Below are 24,611 nucleotides of genomic sequence, written 5' to 3' on the forward strand. Positions count from 1 at the left end.
CACCCTGATGCGGCATTCACTCATGGGAAGGCCAAATGAATCTCTGACTACAAGTTACTTGACCTGAAATGCAAAAAGCATATTAATGACACTACAGAAATAACACAGACATTATTAGTTCTGCTTTATTTATAAGAAAACACAGCCTCAGTTCTATTTCAGCATGCCTTATTTTCAGTGTGCATACTCTTATTTCAGTCGGAACTGTAAGAAAAAGCAGCTAAGAAAGACAAGGACAGCAACTTACAGAGACTGCATTTATATAGGAGGGGTTTATTTACTTTCTTATTTCAGTCTTCTGTTTCCACAGTTTCTGGAGAAGACCATTATGAAAGCTCATCCCCACCACATGCTGAGATGGTCTTAATACACGAACTTTAGATATATGAGCAATACTTCCTACTTAAAGTAGGAAGTATTGCTCATATATCTAAATCCATACAAAGCAGGCTTCTTCCCCTTCTTGTCAGGTATAAATTTCTTACTGGCAACTGTCCACCTGCTTCACAGGGCTTAGTACATACCATTTTAGTACACAGTATATGCCTCAGTATAACAAAAGGGCTGTGGCAGCCATATGGGCAGTATCTTCTTCCCAGCACCAAACAAGCCTGAAGACACACACAAACAACCACTCCTCCCAGTGCAGCCTGGGACCATACTCTGAAACATCAGTTTGAACAGTACTGTTTCACATTTTGCAACCTTGGGAGTGGGATTTTAACTCTATGGTTTCTCTCTTCTTGGTCTGAAGCATATCCCACTTCTCCATTTCTTGAAGGCCGTTAGAACACCGAGTTTCACCTCTTCAGGCAAAAAAATACATTTCTTGTAATGTCTCCTACCTCAGAGTCTGTTCTCAGAACCTTATCTTTCTCTTCTGCCCAGTGATTTACTCAATTTATCAGCAATACTGAACCAAGCCAAATACATTTCAGCAGAACTGTATCAGTCACGAAAAATACTAATGTCAAGGACTACAGTATTTCTGATGGGGCAATCCAAACTTTCCCTTCCTGGGCCTCCAGCGTAGAAATCCATGGTAAAATATTCAGCCTTATGCAAGTTCCCTCTCTGACTAAGTTTCATACCGAGGGAAACAACTTCTGTAGCCTATCCAATTCACAGATTTATTTCCCAGGTTAGTTTTGGGGAGACTTATTTGTTGTGGTTCCTGAAACCCTGCTTTCTAAATTTACTGAGAGAAATGCAGAAGTGCTGCACACTCAAGCCAGCAGCCATGCTAGCTGTTCAGGAGAACATGACAGAAGTAGCATTGTGAATAAAGTTGCTTATACCGCCGTTTCAGGTCTTCCTTCAGCCTTTGGATTTGTTTTCAAGGGGGTGTTTACTATCAAAGAAGATTCTACATATAGTACTTGGAAGTGTGTCTCCAACTGCTCCGTCTTTCCCTTTCAACTCAGATGATGTTTTCCAGAGTTTGTACTCTCCTCCAGCGAGGTGATGAAATCCAAAGTCACAAATGTCACATGCCCTGCTGTGCATTTCCAGAGTCCTGTTTCCCTCAACAGAGAAGGCATCAAAGGTTCCAGGTTTCTTTCCAGCCACCCCTCCAGGGAACACTATGAGCAACATTCACATAATTCTGTTCTTCTGCTGCCTTTCTTCTATTTGCAAACAGCTGCAATTAAGCCAACTCTCTGGCTGTGTGCTATCAGCAATGCCTGTTACCAAATCCTTAGAAAGCACAGGGAACACTGAAACCCACGCTTCTATTAGCTAGGCTTCAGCCAAGCTAAAATTTCACTGTATTTCACTGTTCTTTGATGAAGATTAAAGGATGACACTTATCAAACTCACCATCCTCTACAGGAGTAATTTGTACCAATCATAACATAACTGTATGGACAAATATGCCTGTGTTCATGAAAAAGCACAGGAAAATAACTTTGGAGAATTTTTAAAAAAAAAAAAATTCTCATAGCTTATAATAGTCTACTAATAAATTCAAATGAGAGTTGAGATAGTGTTGGGGATGGGGAGGGAAGAGGAAAGATATTTGCTGCTTTGGTAACTTCACTGGTTCCTATGAAAATATTCTCTATATTTTCAGACAAACAGAGATAAGAAACAAATCAAATATGCACTACAGGAGCTACAGTTAGATGTGACAGATTAAAAGTAAGAACTATCCAAAATTCTTCATTCAGAACCATTTCATATACAAGTCATTCACCAAGCCAGTCTAGAAGAGTATCACTAAAAATGCACTTCATAAGTGGCATCATCTTGTTTGAAAAGTTATTAGTTTCTTTACTTCCAGTCAAAAGGAACAAAAATACAGAACTGAACTCTACAGGACTTCCTTTGTTGAAGGAAAATAATGATTCTAAATTAAATGCCTAAACTTACTTCAAAAGTTTGAGGGATACCACTGTCATGGTCAAAGTTTTTCAACTAATGCTTTCTTCAGTGACAAAGATGGTCTAAAAGGAAGCGAAGACAAAAATCAGAGGGTGTAAGAGAAATTACTTTATGTTTTACAGTTATGTGGAGCATTCTAAATTGTTTCTTCCAATGGCTGTACAATTGAAGCAGCTCACACTAGTCGGTCTGTTCTCTCCTCTGTGTCTGTTCTTTAGCTGTGGCTGCATAGCCGTGTGTGGCCATTCCAGCTGGAATGGGGAACTGATCCTCAATCAAAAGTATCCCAAGAAAAAAGATTAATGTTTCCTAATCCAGTCCTTTGCACAGAACCACAAGCAGCTGTGCAGGCACACAGGGATGGTTATAGGAGCAGGAACAAGAGATAGCAGACTGGAGCACAACATAAGAGCTCCTTATGCTGACACTGCTTCAGTAAGAAATGTACAAATTGGACCTATGAGCCCATCCAGGCCCACAAAACTACTTCTTTCACAGAGCACATCGGATACATTTTAATTAAATTCAATGAAAGAGTGTAAACATTCACTTCACATAACCAGGAAGATGACTTAATTTATTGTGTGAATAAAAATGCAACATAAACAGTATTTAACTGCAAATTCTGCTAATTTTGCATCTGGTTCATTGAACTAAGTGCAACCCATCTGTTACCATATAGGACAGAAAAGCTGTCAAATAGGAAAAAAACCCCTCTTATTTAATACATCTCTAAAATTATTTGCTTAGACAGCTAATGAAGTGGAGTATATAGGCAATTAAACTCCACAGAAGACTTTGCAGAGTACTGTAAAATTGAATGAAGGTTTGTAAATGTTTATAACTGAGACAATTAGAAATACAAAATGGGGTTATTAAGGCTGATGTTGAAACCAATTACTTCAAAATAAGACACATGCATAAATTAAAAAATAAATTAAAACAGTCAAAGCAATTATTTCTAAGAGCTGGACATTGCATGGGAGACTGCAAAACATTCTGGACCAGACACTCGGACACACTCTTCCACTAAGGAATAAATGTTGAGACAATTAGAACAGCTTTCCTTCACTTGGAGAAAGTATATTACAGGGCTGATTTTTCCCTCTCAATTTCTTCTCTCTCCACCATGCAAAACCAACACAATGAATCCCTCATTGCTCTAAGACATTCATTCTACCAGAACACCTCACAGCAAATGATAAATTGCTACCACATGGTATTTTTTAGTATCAGGCTCTACCATGGTGATGACAGTTGTATTTTCATGGGAGAAATGGGATTTCTCCAAACAATACACGAACATCTACTTTGTAACTCCTGAAAACTTTTAGTAATTGCCTCAAAAATCTAAAGGTGCCTCAGCAATAGCTAGTTGACATAATCCCCAGAAAAAGATTATACACTTTCAGAGGCTGGGCATTCAAAAGAGAGCAGGAAAAACTAAACAAATGTGGAGAAATGAACAAAAAGCAAGACTGGTAGGAAAGTCATATATTAGTATCATATTGTAATTGGCAAACCTACAAGAAAAATAAGCTGTAAAATCTGAATGTATGATTTTTGGGAGTATGTGTGTTTGGGGAGGGCAGTAGATCACTGATTAGTCTGCATGATGGTCTTGGCCTAGAGCATCCATGAACTCAAGTTCTGGTGTGACTGTCATGCACTTCAGCAAAATAAAATAGTTATTGTTGTTAATTAGGCAAGCAATTTTTAACTCTGTATTGTTTTTAGATAATAAAATATACTTAATAAAGATAGAAACAGAGAACACATCAATTGTGAAATCACAACATTTTCCACATAAAACACACTTCTGAACCTGTCATTCCTGCTGAAGTATGTATTTAAATGCTTTTAGTGTCCAAAATATGCAGTTAAATAATTTTGGGATTGTTCTAACCTATTTATTTTATCATCAGGTCAGCAAGAGTAAAACCAGAGACCACAAAGTAAGATCTTCCTAGTGTTCTGTAAGCAAGCCAGCACTGAATGTTCTACTTACAATACGTTTAATTTTCCTGCAATTTTCCAGAGACCTGATATGGCTCATTACACACATTCTATGCAGCACATGAATTTATGAAAATGGGACTGAAAACCTAGAGCTCTCAGGTGATCTGGATCTACCACAGGTCTTAAACAAACCTCCTCAAACTCTCAGGAGCACACACCATGTGAATCACCACTGCTTCTCCATGCAGCATTTCATCTTCAGCTACAAACTACCACAGGGAACCTCACAGTATTCTTTTTTCTCATGTTACTGGTGTAACACAAGTTTGCCACTGCTCCACCTCCACACACTCCAAGAGGTGTTTCAAACACAATTGTCTCTCATTATTTTCCTAGATGTTGCGTTGCACCAACCATGTATTTCCCTGAGCAGAAAACCATAAAGTCATTCTGTACAAACTGATGTAAACACGAAGTATAGGAGTCTTTGCTGCGCTGAAAAAAAAGAAGCTGGGAAACAGCAAAAACAGTACTCTGAGAATATGAGGAAACATTTGAGACTTCCTTGGGAGATATTTTAATCTTTTTAATAGTAAGTATTCTGGCCAATTTGGATTTGGGGCACTGAATAAAACTAACAGAAATTACAAGACAGGTAACCAGGCTACCTTAAAACCTCAAATCAGGTCTATAATATACAATAGGAAGTCTCCTCCTCTGGACTTCTCCATCTCACAGTGAATATTATAATTGCAAATTTCACTGTGTTTCTAACCAAGCACCATGTACTTCTTGGTAATGCATATATTTTAATTTTTTGATATTGAATCTTTTTACTGATCTAGTTTGAGATAAGTGCAATTTTTCTCTTACTAGTTTGCCAGCATAGCAATTTACCTAGTGCATATTCCTGACTTTTGGAAAAAAATTTTTTTTTAAAAAAAGCCAAATTCATAGATGTAGAAGGCGCCTTCTACAAACAGGCCTGAAGGAAGCCTCCAGCTCAGGACTTCCCTCTTCACTCAGGATGAGACCTTGTTATATCTGTACAACAGCTCCTCTTTATCAACAAGTGCCCAGGACCTCTCCTTGAGTCTTTGTAAAGAAAGAGGGTGGGCAGAGACTGGCAAACATTGTATAGAGAAGACATCAAGATTTTCTAAAAACATATTGCTGGGGAAAAACAACCACAGAACATGTCAATTACTATGTACATATTACTACACATAGCAAACCTGATGTTTCATGATACTTCTTCAGTAATACCCTAAAAAGTTCTCCCTTGTCTTCAAATCCTTGCAAGAACAGAGCAACTAAATTCTGAAACTGATTATACTCAAAGACTTACCACTACTTTAAAGCTAGACTGTCATTACAAGGATCAAAAATACTGCCTACTCATCTAAACTAATGGCTCCAAAAAGCACACTGAAGCACTGTACCTTTGAAAAGAATCACACATGCATGCTAATTTTATATATCCACAAGACTTTCATCTAGCTCACAGTGCTGAAAGTATTTCCTGGCAAGTCACATGCCATCGTTTTCTCTCAAATGCATGATAGTCTGAAAACATCTGAGGGCAAAATAAAATCAGGATCAGACCAAATCATTCATAAACTGTATATTCAGAGGAATTAATTTAGGCCCTCACAAGAGTAATCAGATATCTGCCCAATATCCAAATGTTTCAATTTCCTTAAATAATATAGAGATGTTTCTCAGTCTAAGGAAACTGAAAAAAGGACAGTAATAATCCCTTCCTAATTCTGTCTCAATAATTATTTATTCCATAATCACAATGTGCATGGTACTGCGCAAACAAAATAAAATAAGCACAATCGCTTTCCCACATTGTCAAGCAGCTCACAATACAACTCCAAGCAAAGAATAACTAACCTCCAACAAAGTGGAGGTTAGTTATTCTTTGCTTGGAGTGGGCAAGGAGTAGAGATCAGCTACAAGAATTCACAGAGATATAGAACAGCTTATCCACATCATTCACTGTTACTACAATAAAGGAAATGAAGATTATATTGCACTCTATCCAACTCCCTCCCCTAAAAAAGTAATCTAAAGCATAACATCCTTTAAAGCAATAATTAATTTATTACATACATTACTCAAAGAAAAAATATTCTGGAAAGCAAAAAGCACAGGTGGAGTATATTTGTGTATTAAATACAGATGATGGATGAAAAATCTGGCAAACTCACTTGGTACAGTTTGTCTTTTCCTTCAGTCCAGTCCCAACTGGCAAATGTTCCCTAGTTAAGCTAGCTTCATGCAGAAGATTATTTTGCATTTTGCCAGTTGACACCTTTCTATGTTTTGGTACCTTGCTACAACAGATATATTCACAAAAATTCTAGTAACCAATTAATCCAATTCTAGTAATTAACTGGATTAATGCAATCATCCCTTTCTAATAGTAAACCTGACAACTTAATTTTCAGAAATGAGGTCATTTAGTGAGAACAACGATGCAAGAAAACTCTGAAAACTGATGTTTGCCATCACAAAGAGGCAAAACTAACCTGCTACTAGCAATAGAGGGAACTGCAGCATAACACTGAATCATCAACACTGACTCTGCCTGTTTTGATTACTTACCAGAAACAGCAGACGCTGTGTGCATTCCACTGCATTTCTAATGAGCTGTCACAGGGAAAGGAGAGCACCAAAACCCAGCTCTCTCCAGCAACTGCATGGAGGTCTCTTGGGTCACCTTCATTAACTACTGGGTGTGGTAGGAAAAGGTAACTCCAAAAGTGAAAGGGAAGGACCAGAGCCAGTGAACAATCATGATGATAACGTGATGGTTTATGTATGATTGCTTCCTCCTGTGTGGCTGGTTTACTACCACTTGTGAGACACATGCAACCATTCAGGCACTAATGGGAGACTATAGTCTTCCAAAGTAAGTATTGTGGAAGTCATCCTACAGCCTGAATTTTCATGTAAATAAGCTTTAGATCGTGTTTCTAGAAGCCATAACCCAAACTAGAGCAGATAGTTGTCACCAGAGCTCTGGTGTTACTATTCCATACCATTCAAAAGTTCATTGCTGTCTGGGCAAAATTTTGAGAGTCTCCATCTGTCTTAGAGATTCTATAAACTTTACAATATGCGAATGGAGATATATTTTATTTGTGAGGAACTCTGTTATTAAGTTGAACCATAAAATGTTCTGCTCCAGTTTGTTGCTTAATTCTTTGTAACAGATGTTGGGGTCTGCTTACATCCATTCAGAAATCTCTCATTCCACACAACATGCAATCTGATGCAGGAACTCGTGAAGACAAGGACAACATTCAGTGCATTTCTAAATCATCTTTTCCTTGGAGTATGTCCACTTGGATAAATAAGAATTTTGAGATCAGGCAAGATAATACTGTGATCTTGGATGATTTTCAGCAATGACTAATCTCAGGAGTCCCAGAAGCCACTTTTACTAGTAACCTTTATAACTCTCACTGGAGTTGTAGTGGCAGATCACTTATACAAATGCTTTTCCCAGCAGAAAGGAGGACACATTTGTCTTTTTCTGAAAGTTCAACTGGTTGCTTCCAAAATCCCTGTCAGCTGAGTTACCAATACTAAATTTCTCAGCTACTAAACCAGCAGGATGAAGCTCTCCCCAACTGCAGAACGAACAAAAGGATGAAGAATTGAGGAGCCTGAGGATCAGAATTGGATCATGATACCGAAGGATCAAGGGCCATGTGCTAAATAGCAAAGGTATTGTGAAGATGGACACTTTCAGACACTTGAAAATTTACAGACACAGAAACCTGGCTCCAAGTACTTTTTACTACACTGTATACTTTTTAATAATTTCAGCAACATATAAAATTATGTTTTATATCTTAGTATGGAAAAAGCTAATATGAATGCTTGAAGTTCTGCTTTAAAGCCACAAATATACATTGAAATGGCATTGCTAGCTTTCTGTACCTTTGGCTACACGGCATTAATAGATCCCTAACTAAAATATGCTAAGTACATTAGTTTATTAACACAATGCTCTCAGACACATGGTGTGATTTTTCAGGCTGTCCTGTGCAGGCCAGGTATTGGACTTCAATGATCCTTGTGGGTTCCTCCCAACCCAGGATATTCTATGATTCTATGATTATTAAGAAAATTGAAACTAATTTTGATTTAATCTGTGTGTACAAAACTAGAAACAGCTACCTAGTCATTTATTTTAGCAAGTACACTTTTACTGATATCAGGAATCTTGGTGAGACCATTTATGCATATACATAGTAGCCAACATACTGAGCTTCAGGATCAAAACTTCATTGCATTTAAACTTGACAAAGCGCCAGGTTTCATCCACATCTGAAGAATCAAACTGCATTTTAGTAACATCACTTAGAAGACTACTCCATGCATGGATAATCTTTAGCACAACATGTGGCAAAAGAGTAAAAATGCATGTCATTCATACAAAATATCACTGCACTTTTCATAAAATACCAATATGACTACTTATGTCTTTGTGGGGCTGTTTAATTTCTGTGCCAATTTGTATCAGAACCCAACAGACTGGGGTTTAGAAGAATTGTGTGGTCAGGGGCAGAGTCAAATGAAATCAACTGCAGCCATGGAGATCTGCTTACAGGAACAGGGCAGGCAGGCACCATTTATTTTTCTGTCTGGGCATGTAGTACATCATAGATGTCAATGAAAACAAACTTAGCTTTTGTATAGGCATGATGCCTATTTTTACTGTCAATGTTTTAATGCCATTAGGTAACACAAACCAGAACTCAAAACAGCGTTCCAAGACCCACTGTGTACTGAGTCTGCTCAGTGTCTACAAGAACTTTTATAGAGTGTGTTTTGTCTTTCTAGCATAAACAAACTATCATCAGCTTGTTTCAATATATACAAGTTCTATATGCCATGATCCCTTGTCTTACCTCCTCCATCTCTGAAACATCCAGATGCCTCACAATAGATTTGTTTTGATTTTAACAGGAAGAATATACAGAAAAAAGTTTGAAAGCTTGTAAAATAATGTTGGGTATTAATATACCTGAAGCAGAGGGCAGGCTTGCAGCAAGTCCTTTCACACCTTAGGCCAAACTTCAGGAAACTTCTGTTCCTTTCACAGGTTAGTTGCTGGAATGATATGTTAAGCACTAGCATAAAAACCAGCAGAAACTACATGTGCTGTCAGAACTGAAGTGGTGTGAGACCTCCTCCCCCCCCCCCCCCCCCCCCATTCCCCAAAACTAATATAATTCAGCCAAATTAATGGAGTTCACCCAGACCCTGCATCAGATTGATAATGCTCTACCATCCAAACGGTAACACAAATCTCAACTGATACCAAATATTTTAAAGTTAAAGGATTATGTTCTGCAGCTTCTGATACTTTAAATTTTAAACTTATTTTACTAGACTCATTTTCTCCAGCTGTCAGTAGCATTAGGCTAATAGATACTTCTAATAGATACTTCAAACACATGTCTAGATTTAAACATGCAAAGCTGGCAGAAAGGAACATTTCCTAAACTTGTTTTACCACAGTTAGGGATCTGCACCTACTTCAGGCTCTCCACTGAAGTGTGACTTTCCCAACTTCCCAAAACGCACTGAAGAGCTGGGGTTGCACTGCGACTGTGCGCTCTGGGTCAGTGACACCGGCACGGGTAACACCTGCACGGACCGCACCTCCGGGTAAAGCCAGCGCCTTGAGCGAGCTTGCCAGAAACCCAAGGAGGGTTTCACCCATCGACGCCTCCAAACCTTTACAGCAGCAGCAAATGCCACCCCAGGCCCAGCAAACAAGGTCCCACACAAAGTGCCGCCCAGGAGCCCTCCGGAGCCTCTCCCGCTGTGCCCGCACCCACTCGTGCCACCCGCAGCCCGCGCTGCAGCCACGGCCAACAGGGCCGGCAGGGCAATGCCAGCGCCGTTCTTCGATCGCGGGCTTTAAAAGGGAACTCCTGTGCTTCTCTCCCCGCGCAAGCCGCCCAGCTCAAGTTATCAAATTATTCCAGCCAGGAATAACTCCTGGGAGCGAGGCGGGGATCAGCGCCCCCCCTCCCAGCCGCACAAGCCTGGCTGGACTTGGGACTGAGGATCCCTCCCCACCACGTCCAAGCCGCCGAGAGGCCCCGGCAGCGGCGTTTCCTCCGACTCCTCGCCCACCCGGTCCCGAGGAAGGGAAGGCGGAGAGGGGAGCCACTTACGCGGCCCGGGCACGGCTCCCTGCGGCGGCGGCGGGCTGCGCGGAGCGGCGCTGGCAGCGGCGGGGCTCTCCCGGCAGCCAAAGCCGGGGCGCTCCTCCCCTCAGGGAGCCCCCGTGCCCGGCCTTCCCACACGTGCGGGCAAACCCCACCCTGCCGACCCCCTGCCTGCCTTTCCTTCTCCTCCCTTCAGTGAGGGCAATCCGCTCTGCTGAGCGGCACGGGGGCGCAGCGGGGATGGCAGAATTCCCTAAAGGGTCGGACCGCGTTCCCCGCCGTGTACCCCAAGGAAGGGAGGGAGGCCGGCCGGCTGGCCCCGGCACGGCGGTCTCGGAGGCTGTGCAGACAGCCCCGCTACCCCGCCCTCTCAGACCCACTGCACCTCCGCGGGAGCCGCACCGGAGTCCCACCCGTGGCGTTCTCCCACTTCTCATTCCCAGCAACCACGGGCTTCTCAAACCTGGCTGTGCCCCGAGTGGTTTCATGTTCCGCACGCGAATAGCTCTGGCGGGGGTTCGTAAATTATACCCCCTCAGAAACAATTTTTCCCGCAGCTTCATAGGGGTGAGCTTGCGGATGGGTCGGTGGGTGCCTGCCCTGGCTTTGTGCTGGAGGCAGCAGGAGAGGCTGCTCCAGGGCCGGCCGCCTCCCAAACGCCCTTTGCCGCTTGCTGGACCTATTTTCCGAGGCACCTTTCAGAAGCGTGCTGTGGCATTTGGTGAGGAAGCTCCAGGCAGTGGTGAGAACGAAGGTAGAAGCGCCGCCTTGTCTGTCCTAGCAGATAACACTTTCTGTGCTTGTTTGGGGAGACATCATAGGCAACATTTGTCTGAGAGCAGCAGAAAGTGTCACAGAATGGGTACAAGTACAATGCAGCTTATTTTCATTCTAGTGTGGTCAAGCACTGCCTGTTCCTACAAGCCTTGTTATATTTGTTTGAGATACCTGGAACTTGGCAGCTCTATCTATACACAGATTGGACAGTGTTAGTGCCTCCCTCTTCTTCAGCCTAAATAATTCAAATAATTTCTCTCAGCTAGATATCTTTAAAAACTCATTTTAAGGCTAAGAATAGCGCTGAGCTAAGAATAGCTACTGCTAAGATTAACGTTGAGAATAGCCAGAATAAATCTTACAGTCATCATCTTTTTCTCTCTGCATACATTCCACTTACATAGGTCCTTTCCTTTCAGCACTATAATCTGAATCACCCAGCTGGTTCAGGGCGGTGATTATCCCACTCTGTGCTGCTGCAGCCTCACATAGAATATTGTGTGCAATTTGGGCACCAGAATATAAGAAGAATATAAAGCTATTAGATAGTGTTCAAAGGAGGCCTATAAAGATGGTGAAGGGTCAAGAGGGAAAGGCATATGGGGAGAGGCTGAGGTCACTTGGTCTGTTTTCTGGAGGAGACTGAGAAGAGATGTCATAGCAATCTTCAACATCCTTATGAGCGATAGTCGAGGGGCAGGTACTGACCTACTCTCTCTGGTGACCCAACAGGACCTGATGGAATGGCCTGAAGTTGTGTCAAGGGAGGTTTAGTTTAGATATTTGGAAAAAAATTTTACCCAGAGGGTGAACAGGCTCTTCAGGGTGGTCGCAGCACCAAGCTGTCTGAGCTCGAGATGCATTTAGACAATGCTCTCAGGCACATGGTGTGACTCTTGGGGCCATCTTGTGCAGAACTGGACTGTGATGATCCTAGTGGGTCCCTTCCAACTCAGAGTACTCCGTGTGATTCTATGAATACATAAAATCCTTGGAGACAACTTCACAAATTTTGGCTGTGGATCTGCTTGTCTCTCTTTTATGATATTCAGTCACTGGATATGGGGTGGGTGTGTGTACATATATATGTAAATATGTACATTATATATGCATATACCCACACACATGCATCCCTACTTTCAGGAACTGCATTTCAAAAGTAGCTTAAATTTCATCTTTAACCTGGCTAGGTTTTGCCTTTCTCCTTCTACAGGGGAAACTCTTCCAGAACTGTAAATCTGAAAGAAGTCAGACATCTTTAACTCTGAGTTCTCATTCCATAAGTTTCTTTCTTCTTGCAGAAGATCATATAGAGGGCCAATCTGACAAGATAAGAAGAGGAGAAACATATTTGAGGGAGTGACTTTTTAGTGACTTAGCACTTCATAAGTGAATTTATGGCTATAAATTAAATTATTCTCTGTTTGCAGAAAAATAATCATGGACCATTCTGTTAAACAGTCATGTTTTATTCCTTTGTGGCTGGACTCCTTTTACATTTAAATTCTCATTAGAATTTTCTGTCTTTCATTTTCTGAACATTTCAGACACAGTGTCATCAGCCTACTAAGAAATAGCTACATCAGTAAGGTAAGCAATACAGTGAAGACTTTTTTCAGAATACACATCAGTTATTGGGAGAAATCATGTGACTAAGGGGCAGCTGATTGAACCAAAATGTTAGCAATCAGAAAGTTATTTGTCTTTGCCCTTTCCATGTGTGCAGTTCTGCCTAAATATTCCGATCCTTATCAGGAAATTATATATGTGATACGTAAAATCTTCTGAATATTACTGAAGGGTAATTTTCGAGGAATTGGATTTGTAAACACAAATGTTTCACTAAATGCTCTATATATTACATTACGTGTGAGAAGTCAGATGTGAAAATAATTAAACAGAACAGAATAAATTAGTCTCACCAAATGTATGATACAAAATTATTTTTGTGAAATTTCCAGTCACCCAGCATATTCTTGCTGTACTGTATGTGTTTCTATTACCTGAATATGAAATGGTCATTCTCCACCACATTCTTTAGCTGATAAATGCAAGGAAATTTTTATCATGTGTACAAAACAAAATTTAAAAACTACTCATCCTTTTTCTTTCCCTCACTCTTCATCTACCTGAGTGAAGCAATTGAAACCTAAGATTGTGTTCTCATTTTAAAAATTGTAGTATTATCCTCTGTTAATGTGTTTCTTTCACCTTCCTGTTTTCACTGTGCTTTTGTACGTAATTGTTTCTGTTCTGAGTATTTATTGTCCTGTGTGTCCTATTGACAGGAGGAAATGTCGAAGAGTTAGTACTAATATACTTAATGAACATCTAGTAAACTCAATCTCTTGAAGTTTAAACATGTTCTTGTGAGCTGTGCTGGCTGGTGACCTGGGGGGAGTAAGCTCTAGCCTCCTCCCTCTACATCACCTAGCTCATCGCAAAGTTATTCATAGACAGTGGTCCTTTGAGGAATGTAAATGCTGTAAAAATGAAGGCATTCTTCCTTGCAAACAGGTTCATGCTGATATGGCCATGACAGAATTATGTAGCAACGCAGAACGTTCATGTTTTGGCTGCCTTGACTACATTTAACCATTAGATAACTAAGAACTTTTATTATGCAGGATAGATTGTCCTTTAAACTTTTAAAATACACAGAGGGGAAAAAAATGTTTGCAAAGGAAAAAAAAGCCAAATAGTATTTTTAATCTGTGTTAATAAATAAAAAACACTGTATTTTATTAGACTGAACAATAATGAAAGGCCATTTAAATAATTAATGTTAAAATAGTGTATCTCTGTAAGTAATTAATTACCCATTTGTAGGGAAAAAAGAAGTATGAAGATTTAATAGAATATTTACACGAACACTGGATGACAATTTTTAACAGCTGGGGATTGATTTTCTTTAGAGAACTTGTCCGTGTAGAGTCAAAAATGAATTATTGCTTTTTCCCGGTAGGAAAAAAAAGTTCTAGCAGGACTTGATCCTCAGCTGCCTAAAGCAGGCTTTCCATTTGAGACTTCAAGGGGGTGTACCAAGGGGAGTGTAAGGGGGAGTGGCAGGAGAGTTGCAATCATCTCCTGTTTTCCAGTGGACAGCACTGAGGTAACTAATAACTACCTCCAGCAACCTATGGCAAGTCTCAGGCATTGAGCAACTGAGGCCATGTCAATGAAACTTTTAAAAGGAGAACATGCCAAGAAACTTGCCCAGACTCGTCAGCAAAGAAAACATACTTTTTGTTTCAGTTTTCAGCAGGTTGCTGATGTATTAACCACTGCTTAGCAGTCTGTGTTCGCAGGCTCAACACAGTCTCTTCTGGGATCAGAATTTACTTAAGTACTTAGGGTTTGATTAGCCATAATGAATCACATGAGTGGCCTCAGTAAGACAGTGTTAGGTGACCTGCTGAAGCTGAACCGGCAGCGTGAGTTTTGGCCCATTTAGAGAAAGAAATGTACCTTATGGGATTGTGAGGGTTGGCTTCTTTTCATCTCTTCTACTTTTCCACATGACCTGTGCATGGAATTGACGCCTTAATTTGTCTGAGAGGAGGTAATCCTTAATTTAACTTGGGGTACTGATTTTGGTTTTTTACTTTTTCTAAGACATGAAATAGCTGCAAGTTTTTCAATCTGATCTATGTGAAGCTGCTAGTTAAATTCAGAAATTGTATGCGCTACTTATGCATTTATGCATCACATGCATTACTCAGTGGAGTTCTGCACAAAATTAGCATCTGCCATTGCAGGCTTGTCTGGTAAGGGGAGCAGCAGAAAGAGAGCTACAATGTGTTGCAGCAGAATTTAAATGCTAAGGCTTAAATATGGTCCTGTAAAAGTGGTGCTGTTGGGTACTGTTACTGTCATCAGTTCTGCATGCTCAGAATAGCTTCTGAACCATAAACTTTTCTTCTTTTCTAGCACCAACAGAACCCATAGACCATATGAGTTAATGACCTCAGACACTGAGCTGTCTTGAAGAGTCCAAACTTTCCAATTAGAGGGAAGAAAGTACTTTGCCTGAGATTTATAAAGAAAGCTTGAATAACCAGATACAAAAGCTGTCTCATTGAGCTTCTGGGATTCCTGAAAAAAAGTTCACAGTTGAGAACAAACTGTTCTGTATAAAGGTTTGTATGTTTCTGTGCAAAGGATGCTAAGGATATCTTTGAACATGTTTTTGATTCGGGATTCTGATAACTATTTATATAAAGCTTTGTGTCTCTGCTATTATATATTTTCTGACTTGTGAACTTTGTTCTTAGTAAGTCTGGAGGCACTTTAACACTCCATGCCAGTTATATACTGTAGACACATGATGAGAAACATGAGCTGCTCAACACGTTTCAGTCAGATAGTTAATTTTAGTGCCAAAGACAATTCTACATCAATGGCACTGGTCTTTAATTAATTGACAGTCTATTACTTTGATGTTCACCATACATTTTAGATTCAGTTCAGCAGTTTTACACTGTATCCTTTAGCTCCTTCTTGTCACAACCTCCAGCTCTCCTAAATCACTTTCTGTGGTTCAGCGTGTCTCTGCCGCTCAGAAGACTGACCAAAATTTTTAGAAATCACTTTGAGAATAAAGTAATACTTTTAATCAGCTTTCCCAGGAAGATTTCACTGACCTTTGGGTTGCTGTGCAGTCCCTCAAACAGCTATTCTTCCCCTTCTCTGTGGCCGAAGATGTAAGAGAAGAACTTCCCACAGGAAAAGGGTGGGAGAGAGCAGCCAGATGTGAAAGACTTAAACAGCCCTTCTGCTCTTGCAAAAGAAGGAATATAAATATATACTGACACATTTTTAAGTTCAGCTCTGCCTAGCATGGTGGGAAGGAAGTTCTCTGAATCATTCAGTCCTAGTTATACCACTGGGGAAACCATAATGTCAGTACACTCTGCTCCATCACTGTATAACAACAGCATTCATTAATTACCAAAATATTCCCCAAGGAAAATAATGTTTACAACTGGGGCTTGTAATTGACTACAGAGATGTTACAGATTCTATGACTAAGTACATTGCATATGTCTTTGCTCATCATGTTACGATGTGTATACTTTAAGTATACATTATGCATATATGTACTCTGAAGCTGATTAAAATGACATGTTTGCAGCTTTTTGATGAGAGGAAGCTAAATTTTTAAGTGGTAAGGAAGAATGCAAAATTCTAGGTATTGCACAGAATTTTTCTTCATGATTTAGAACATTTGCTCTTCAAGTTTTTTCTTCAAAGAAAAATATCACATAGCTAACTTCCTACAACTGCCACTGGCACCCACAAAACTGTTGTATTGTTCCACTCCTGCAGTTACTATTCATCAGGAAGAGATTATATCATCATTGAAAATGTATCCTAGAAAATTCTTTGAAGCCATCAGAGGATTCTAGGGTATTAAATCTAGGGTATTATTCATATGATGGATATGTATCCACCACCTTTCTGTACACTGCTATTAGTTTTCTTGAATAAAAAGTGTGAGTCATGCAATATAATTATTTTCTTCTTCTGATACCTGAAATGTGCTGCGCTTAACTGAGAAACAAGTGATAGAAGACTTTATTTTTCTCATATCATCAATAATTATACTTTATCCCCTCTAGCCACCCACATATGTACCCGAATCCTATCTGTACCCACTTAAGCAGGAGGAGTAAACAATCTGCTGTGTAGAAATCAGTGAATCATGACTTTAAATGTGAATGAGAATTTGTGTAATACGTTTGTGTATATCTAGGTTTGTATTTTAATTTCTTATTCTTTGGCTAATCTTTTCATTTGTTAAAATGCTGGTGCACGAGATCCCATATAGTAACCTTACTAAATACATGGAAACTGCAAAGAAAAATCTTGTCAAAGAACTGCCAGCTGTTGCAAGACAATTGCCCTCATCAAATCCTGCTTTGAGATGTATATATATTATACTGAAATCTGCAGTGCAAACCTCCAGAAAAGAAGGTTTTTATCACAGCAAATATAAGACTGGTAGGAGATATGGTTGCAGCATATATTTAAAAGGCTAAGTGTTGTGAAGAGAGAGGAATTGTTTAGGTTGGCAAAAGATGTTGGCAAAAGAAGATGTTGGCACAAGAAACCCATGAATATATTTGGCTGAGATAAATGAGTCAATATCTAAATTTTTGTAGTAGTGGTATATGTGGAGAGGGGAAATAAAATAACTGGTCTCAAAATGGATCTGTCTGATTTATAAAGAAGATCATATAGGGGAGTAGTTCACAATAGCTTCATGATATCCAGAAGATCCCTTCCAGTCCTTTGTCTTTCTGAAAGGGTAGATGTATTTTAATTACTAAAGTAGTTTTGGACAACACTGTCTATGTTTGTTACGTTGCCCAGGAAAGCTTAGGCCTAAGTACAATGATTGAGAGACAACTTGTTTTTTTATTTTTGATGTATGCTTTTTATAAGAATGAGCACTCATGGGTTTGATTTATTTCCCAATTAAAAAGAGTGCAGGAAAAAAAGTGTGTTAGTTGTGTTAGTATGACCCAAAGAAGCAAGATATCCAACACAGAGCTGAACTCAACTTGTTACAACAACACTGTAACTATGAGGATTAACAGGCAGGCTCTAAATGCTTTATAAGACATTGAAATTAACACCCTGCAAGTGCCTGTAGGACACAGACTGTACTGGTCTAAAACCAGTTCTTTGCAGAGTAATTTTTTCATCACTGCTCACTGCCAGAAGTAGTATAGAGCATGACCTATTAATCCTGATATTGAAGACCTTCCAGCCCCAAGTCTTGTGGTATTCAGTTTGCTTAAAAATAGCAGATTTCTAGTGCTAAAGCTAATGGCGACAGCTATGGTGCAGTCTGTAGTCTTGCAGCTATTTTGGTTCACGGAGTAAATGTCTGTAAATATAAAGGTCAGAAAAGGTGCAGCTCTCTCTCTGTAACTTATGACTTAGTCTTTTCCTAAGAAATCCTGAATTATGCAAATTTCACAAAAGCAAGAATCTGTGCTCAAGATAGATGCTTCGGGCTACACGCTGAAACAGAATGACTCATCATAACCAGAATCATATAAGCAGTTTTTTGGTCACTGAAGTACAAAAGTTCCAAGTTATCTCTCTAGAAGGGTGTTTCAGAGCCTCACTGCTCTGATGTTAGGAGACATTCCTATTTCATCCTCAGGTAAATCCACACACAATTTATATTTTTATCCTTTTTTAGAGTCTCAGTAGTATCCTCTAGTTGGAATAACCTTTCCTCACCCTTTTCTTCTCAGATATGTTTTCAGAAAGTTACCTTATTCTCTCTCTGATTTTATTTTGCCAGGTTCAATAAGCAAAAATCTTTCAGTTTTCCCTTGTGCAGTAGATTCTTCATATCCCTGATCAAGCTAATTGCCTTTTCTTACATCTATTCTTGAATATGGATGAAAAAATTGCAAACTCTTTCATGCAGGAGATCGCCAGGCCCTCTGCGCTGGCTACAGGACACTAATACTTCCTGTATTTCTATACAGCATTCAAACCAGGATTGTGTTGGCTTTTATTGTGTCTGAACTACACCTTCAGAAAGTTGATTTATTTTTTTTCATGCAATTTCAAATTTGTAGAAAATTTTTCATATGTTTTAAACAACTGGCTCATGGAAGTATGAAAAATGGAAGGTAATTAAGTCTTTTAGTCAAATAGAAGAATCTTAAGACAAGGGGATAATTTAGCCAAGATTGCTTAAAAGGAGAAATTGTGAGTCCATGCTAAAACAATCAAAGAAGAGTCAAACTGCTAATACTGAAACTTCAATGTGAGAGAACTTCAGGCATTTAGTAAGAAAAAATTACAGAAAGCCGAAGTAGAGGAAAGTGAAAAAGAAACAGGATTTCATAGCAAAACCATTAAGTTTTAACTCTGGCACCACACAAGTAAAAGGGAAACTAGCTGCAGTAGAAAGAAAGAAAATGCTTGGTTTACTAAAGTAACTGGGTTCAAGAAAAGGGACCTTGATTTCTCCCACATGCTCTTTTGTCAGATTCCCTCGTCTCTAGTAGATGTTGTGCTGACTTTGCAGCATGTTGTTTCGGTGAGACCCTCACCTTCTTTTTGCAGCAGCCAAAATTTTCCAGAAACTTTCTCTTCACTCCATCCCCTGCTCTTAATCCCATTGCCATATTCACTGCCTTGAGATGCTAGTAAGTAAAATTTACTGCCTTTAAAAGTCAGACAAGGTACAGATCGTGACTATTCCACTTTTTATAAACTCTCCAGTTTTGTGGGAAAAATAAGCCATCAGAGTAAATAGAAATTGCCAGAAAATCAAGAATGCTGAAAAATGGAATAGAATAATAATAATAAAAAAACTCACAAAAAATTCAGGCTTTCTGTATTGCTAGGCACATTTCCAACACATCAGTCGATGTAGTGTGGACTTTCCCATGCCCAGTATGGAAGCCAGAAGTGTTACTGCACATTAATAGTTAGCCTCTAGAAGCTGTGTCAGTCTTCTTGTCCACAGGGACTGATCACATATGGGAGTGGGGGTGGATCTGGCAGTGCAATGTGGGAGCCAGCTCCTCTCAGAAAAATCAAAGTGGTGAAGGTCATCCAAAAGTGGCTCAGACTATCATTGTCACTTCAGCTTGCATGAGCAGCTTCCCACTGAATTTGATGCTGTCTTGCCCAGCTTGTTATCATGAATACAGGACTGTGATTGAGCAGTGTCAGAGAGATGGATTGATGTCACTCCCCTTACACCACACATAACATTCACGCTGTAGAACTACAGGCTTCTAACTTAGCTAGTTTTCCTCTCATGTCTCTTTCAGAGCAGCAGTCAGAGCAGCAGCGTAGTGTAGATGCACTGAATGGTTCCCTCCAGCCTGCATTGGGTACCTGCGGAATTTTCCAAATCAGCTCCTGAAGTTCTGCACCTAAAGTGGGTTTATGTGACCTGTGTCATGGATGGATTTGCTGCAGGTTAGTTGTTTTTCCTCTCCTTTTCAAAAAGGAGAGAGCATTGCAGTGACAACAGGAGCATAAGAGTTTTGCTGACCCCTTCACCCCTACATAATAAGGATACAATGGGAAGTTCACTGTTGTTCCAACTCAAGTAATGCAAAGACTGAAGAATGAGGTTCAGGTATTGAGCACTTGCTGGTATTTATGTTAAACTTGATAGTAAAGAGGTGACAAAGACTGTATGTATTGCAATACTGAAGGTGCCAACCCAGAAATTCTCATTCATTGAATAGATGTACTAATTGTAAGCCTGTTCAAAGGCAAAACAAGAAATGCCTTTTATTCAGGTTTCAATTTTATAAGATGTTGCACACTCCCTGGGAAGATTTTTGGGATGTCCTGTGAAGGGTCAGGAATTGGATTTGATGATCCTTTTGGGTCCCTTTCAACTCAATATATTCTATGATTCTGTGATTCACTAATGACTTTAATCCTCCCAATTAAATGCCCTGGTGTTTGGGTGAGTTCAGTGTATTGCAGAATTAGATGCCTAATCAAGAAACAAAATCCTCCATTAAAAGGTAAAGAATAGTTTAGGGGGAAGGAGGATGGGGATTGTTCAGAGAAATGAAGATTTGCAGCTGTCTTACACAATGTATCATCCATCAACAATAACAAAAACGCATTTTCTATTCTTAAACGCTACTTATGTGGGTTTTTTGGTGTTTGTTTTTTTGGGGTTTTTTGGTGTTTTTTTTTTGGAGTTTGTGTTTTGTTTTTTAAATTCAGCTTGAAAGAGACTTTGGTGTACTTCCTCCCAACAATACTCTAGTACATTTGTTATGACTCCTTCTGCTGAATAGGAACTTTAACACTGTTCTCATTCACACCCTCCAAAAAAGGCTAATTTTAGCAAGACACTTTTAAATAGTGGCCTCAAACTTGCCACTATTTAGTTCTGTCAAAGGTTGCATTCAAGAGAAAAGACAATGCCAGAAAAAACTCTGAAAAATAGCTATTTTTTACCAGTTTTCATTTTAATAACTAGGAATGTCTCAATTTCTACAGAGCAGAAAATTCATACAGAGAAAAAGCAGCTACCTCACACTCTACTGCCAGTAAGAACAAGCATGATTATTCCTTTGACTTAAACAGCCTTGTTAATTGCAAAATAAAAACAAGAACAACCACAACAAAAAAAAACCCCACACACACACAAAAAACAAAAACAAAAACAAAAACAAAAACAAAAACAAAAACAAAAACAAAAACAAAAAACAAACCAAAAAAACAAAAAAAAAACCAGAAAACCAAAAGGAAAACCTCTGAGTATTATATACAAAATACTCAAAATGAGGAAATAATGCACAGTTTTGTATTTCTTTTGATACTAACTGGTTATGTCTGACTACTGCATTTTCCATCCTTTGAGTAATATGACAGCTCTAAATTTTCAGGGAAAATATCAAAATAGGTACTACACTCCAACAAATACCTAACATTGAAATCTGTTGAAAAAAACTTGTGAGTAGAAATCTTAATTTAATGCAATGTTGTGAAATCATCTTCTGGAATGGAATCCTGGACCAGGTCAACTTGCTGGGAGTTTCATAGCAAGAAGGCATACTGCCATTATCTTGATGGTATTTAAAATATTGGCTCCAAGATCTACAGTTACCAAGGTGATGCAAAACCTTAGTGTGCTTTTAAGAAGAGAACTACGGATGAAATAATGAGAAGCACTGTCTGCTATGTCACATCCTGGAGTAGAAAAGCTGTTTTTCTCCTTGCTTAATTTTGCTCTAACTTGTGGAACAATGTGGTTTGGTAGGTTGACTTTTGTACAGTAATTTTTGGATCAAGGCTTGGCACTGGGCAGTATGATTTGCATATATCTATGTGGACATTTTATTGCTGGCAATGCTACTTCAATGTATCCTTTCCTGAAGACTTCCCATGTTCGTGCCTTTGCTGCCTATCAGTTGTTGAAACTTGCTCCTCTATTCACCTGGTGAAGAGGGAGCTGTCATACTTTTTAAGTGCAGAGGGTTGCTGGCTAAGAAAACAGTTATCCTGCAGTTTGTTTCTAGTTAATAATACAAAAATCAATTAGGAAATGAAGAATCTGACTGTACAACTTCTGAGTACCCATTAAGGTGTCCAGATGACAGCCAGAATTCCTAATCCCTTCAATATGTATGAATAAAGAGTATAACAAAAAGAAGCACCCACAAAAAGAATTCTCAAAAATGTGAAAAAACCCAGCCTTCTAGTTTGTAATTCATATTGCAATTTACTTTCTCATATTAATAGTAATGTATTGCATCATATGGCATATAGACTCAATTGATGACTTGTCAATGTAATGAATACTGGAAAAATGAGTTTATTATGAAGTTAGTGTAGACTGTGAAATTTTATTTCCTAGAACTGATGTAGCATGGAGTTTATTACGATTTATGCCTACAGTTGCTGCCATATCAAAATCTAACTAAGGTCACTGCTGTGAGGGAGACCACGTGTGATTTACCGATGGGAAAATTACACAAGGTTCTAAATTACACAGACCTTGGATTTCTACTCTACTAAATCCACATCACATATTTCTATTTAAATAAGCCCTCAAGGGCTTTATTTGACTGTTTATTTAACTGCAAAATGTACCAATGTAATATATTTACCAATATCAAATACAGAAAGAGATTCAGGCAATAAAAATTAAGACTATATAGTTTCCTTTAGTCATCTGCTTTTCTTCCCTGTCAGTTACCAAAAATGCTGTTTTAATGATCACATTGAACAAAAAAATCACAGTGCCATATTATCCTTCAACATAAAAATGTACTTGGGTGTTAATACATGACAGACTAGTAAAAACATCATGTCTTCCCCCCAAAAAAGTGCATTTCTGCACTGTTTAATCAACTCAAGTCTCAGACAAACCTTATCTTTCTTACTTTATAAATTTTTTAGTCATGCTAAGCATGTTCACTTGTGAAGACAGACCTTTGGTATTTTTAAAGATTCACTTCAAATAAATGTTTAACCATAGGATATCTGGGTTTATTTTTTAGAAGTAAATTTTTGAGGTTCATGTCTCTTATAAGTTCCATGTACCAGAAATGTTTCTTACTGTCTCTATGTTTCTCTCATGTAGGCCATATTTTTTTTGCCCATTTCTGCATTATAATAAGAATATAAACAAAACCCAAACAAATAAAATAAAATAACTATACTTTACAACAATTGCTGATTTAAAGACAAATATTTAAAAATTCACTGGAATATGAAACCAATTAATTGACTCCTTTGATTTTGGAAAAAGTCCAAAAAGGGGTGTGTCCAACAAACAATAGAAACCTTGACAAGAAAAAATAACATCAAAAGCCAAAGCATCTAAAAGAAATAAAGTTATTTTGAATTAAAGTATTTTCTTGAATAATTCTACAAATTCTGAAATTTGCCTCTTGCAAAACACAGCAGAAAGATTAAGATTTGAAATAATTCAATTAATATAAAAAATTTCTAAGATAATAGAGTTAATAGTACAGAAGCTAGGCTTAGACACTTGGAAATTTAGAGAATTTTTTCTTTGAAATTTATTTTCCAGGTACCAATATGTAATAAATATTACAGACAGACACTTCTGAAGTGCAAATGTTGAAGTGAAACATAAAAGGCAGGGAATCTGTTCCTTGAATACCAGTCCACAAGTACTTCTACCTTGTCAATCTGGCAATTTTTTTTTTCTCTTTCTTCCTCCCTCTTCTTTTGCTCACCAGATATAGTCAGAGACAGTGAAGCTAGATCCACCTCAGACTTACTTGGAACTGCTGAGAGGAAATTTTTGTAGTTGAGCATTCCTTGACAGTGTAGAAACATGAATTGCCAAGTGCAATTCTCTCTCTCCCTCTGAAACAATCCCAAAATTTTCCAAGATGCCCTGAGATGCCCTCAATCCTCATAAGAACCACCAAACAATGCATGCCAGAGAGCAGCCACTTCAGGATTTGACCCTAATCTTTACTGTCCTGTTCATTCTCAGCAAGAAAGGAGATGCCTATGGAACACAGAAGGTCCCATTCCTGGCTTTAAAGAGACAAAATATTTTCTGCCTCTGAGGACACCACAGGGAATTCCAACCCAAGCCCAGGCTGTTCTGTAGGACTAGAAAGGACAAGAGTCAGAAGCATTGGTGTTACCTAACCCGGTGAGGTATAAGGTGCATGAGGCAGGTGGCTGGTGAGCACAGACATGAGAGCCCTGTGAGCCCTGTGTGGACACCAAGACATGGAATGGCTTGAGACATTAGGATGTGAATGGTTCCCTTGATACTAGTAC

At 39.0% G+C, this 24,611-nt stretch overlaps 2 protein-coding genes across 20 annotated transcripts in view; one reads left to right on the plus strand and one right to left on the minus strand.

The window, feature by feature from the left end:
• Positions 1-11,104, minus strand: part of SLC7A2 (solute carrier family 7 member 2) — a 53,101-nt gene extending 41,997 nt beyond the window's left edge. For 5 of the 16 annotated variants that reach the window (XM_041402475.1, XM_041402482.1, XM_041402481.1 and 2 more), the window contains exons 1-2: positions 9,907-10,218; positions 9,392-9,477 (exon numbers count right to left, since the gene is read on the minus strand). The gene's annotated coding sequence lies outside the window, so the exon portion shown is untranslated. Of the gene's footprint in view, positions 1-9,391; positions 9,478-9,906; positions 10,228-10,553; positions 10,920-11,010 lie in introns of those variants that run through there. The other 11 variants (XM_041402487.1, XM_041402490.1, XM_041402488.1 and 8 more) reach the window with 8 other exon arrangements.
• A 100-nt stretch (positions 11,105-11,204) lies between these two features.
• The window catches only part of MTMR7 (myotubularin related protein 7), a 66,550-nt gene continuing 53,143 nt past the window's right edge, over positions 11,205-24,611 (plus strand). For 2 of the 4 annotated variants that reach the window (XM_041402471.1, XM_041402473.1), the window contains exons 1-3: positions 14,585-14,886; positions 15,255-15,463; positions 20,138-20,288. In XM_041402471.1, the coding sequence (XP_041258405.1) occupies positions 20,274-20,288 (15 nt within the window). In that variant the 5' untranslated portion in view covers positions 14,585-14,886; positions 15,255-15,463; positions 20,138-20,273. Of the gene's footprint in view, positions 11,302-12,871; positions 12,915-14,584; positions 14,887-15,254; positions 15,464-20,137; positions 20,289-24,611 lie in introns of those variants that run through there. The other 2 variants (XM_041402472.1, XM_041402474.1) reach the window with 2 other exon arrangements.

The sequence above is a fragment of the Onychostruthus taczanowskii genome, unplaced genomic scaffold, assembly GCF_017590055.1.
Source record: "Onychostruthus taczanowskii isolate IOZ18803 unplaced genomic scaffold, ASM1759005v1 scaffold2, whole genome shotgun sequence".
Lineage (NCBI taxonomy): Eukaryota > Metazoa > Chordata > Aves > Passeriformes > Passeridae > Onychostruthus > Onychostruthus taczanowskii.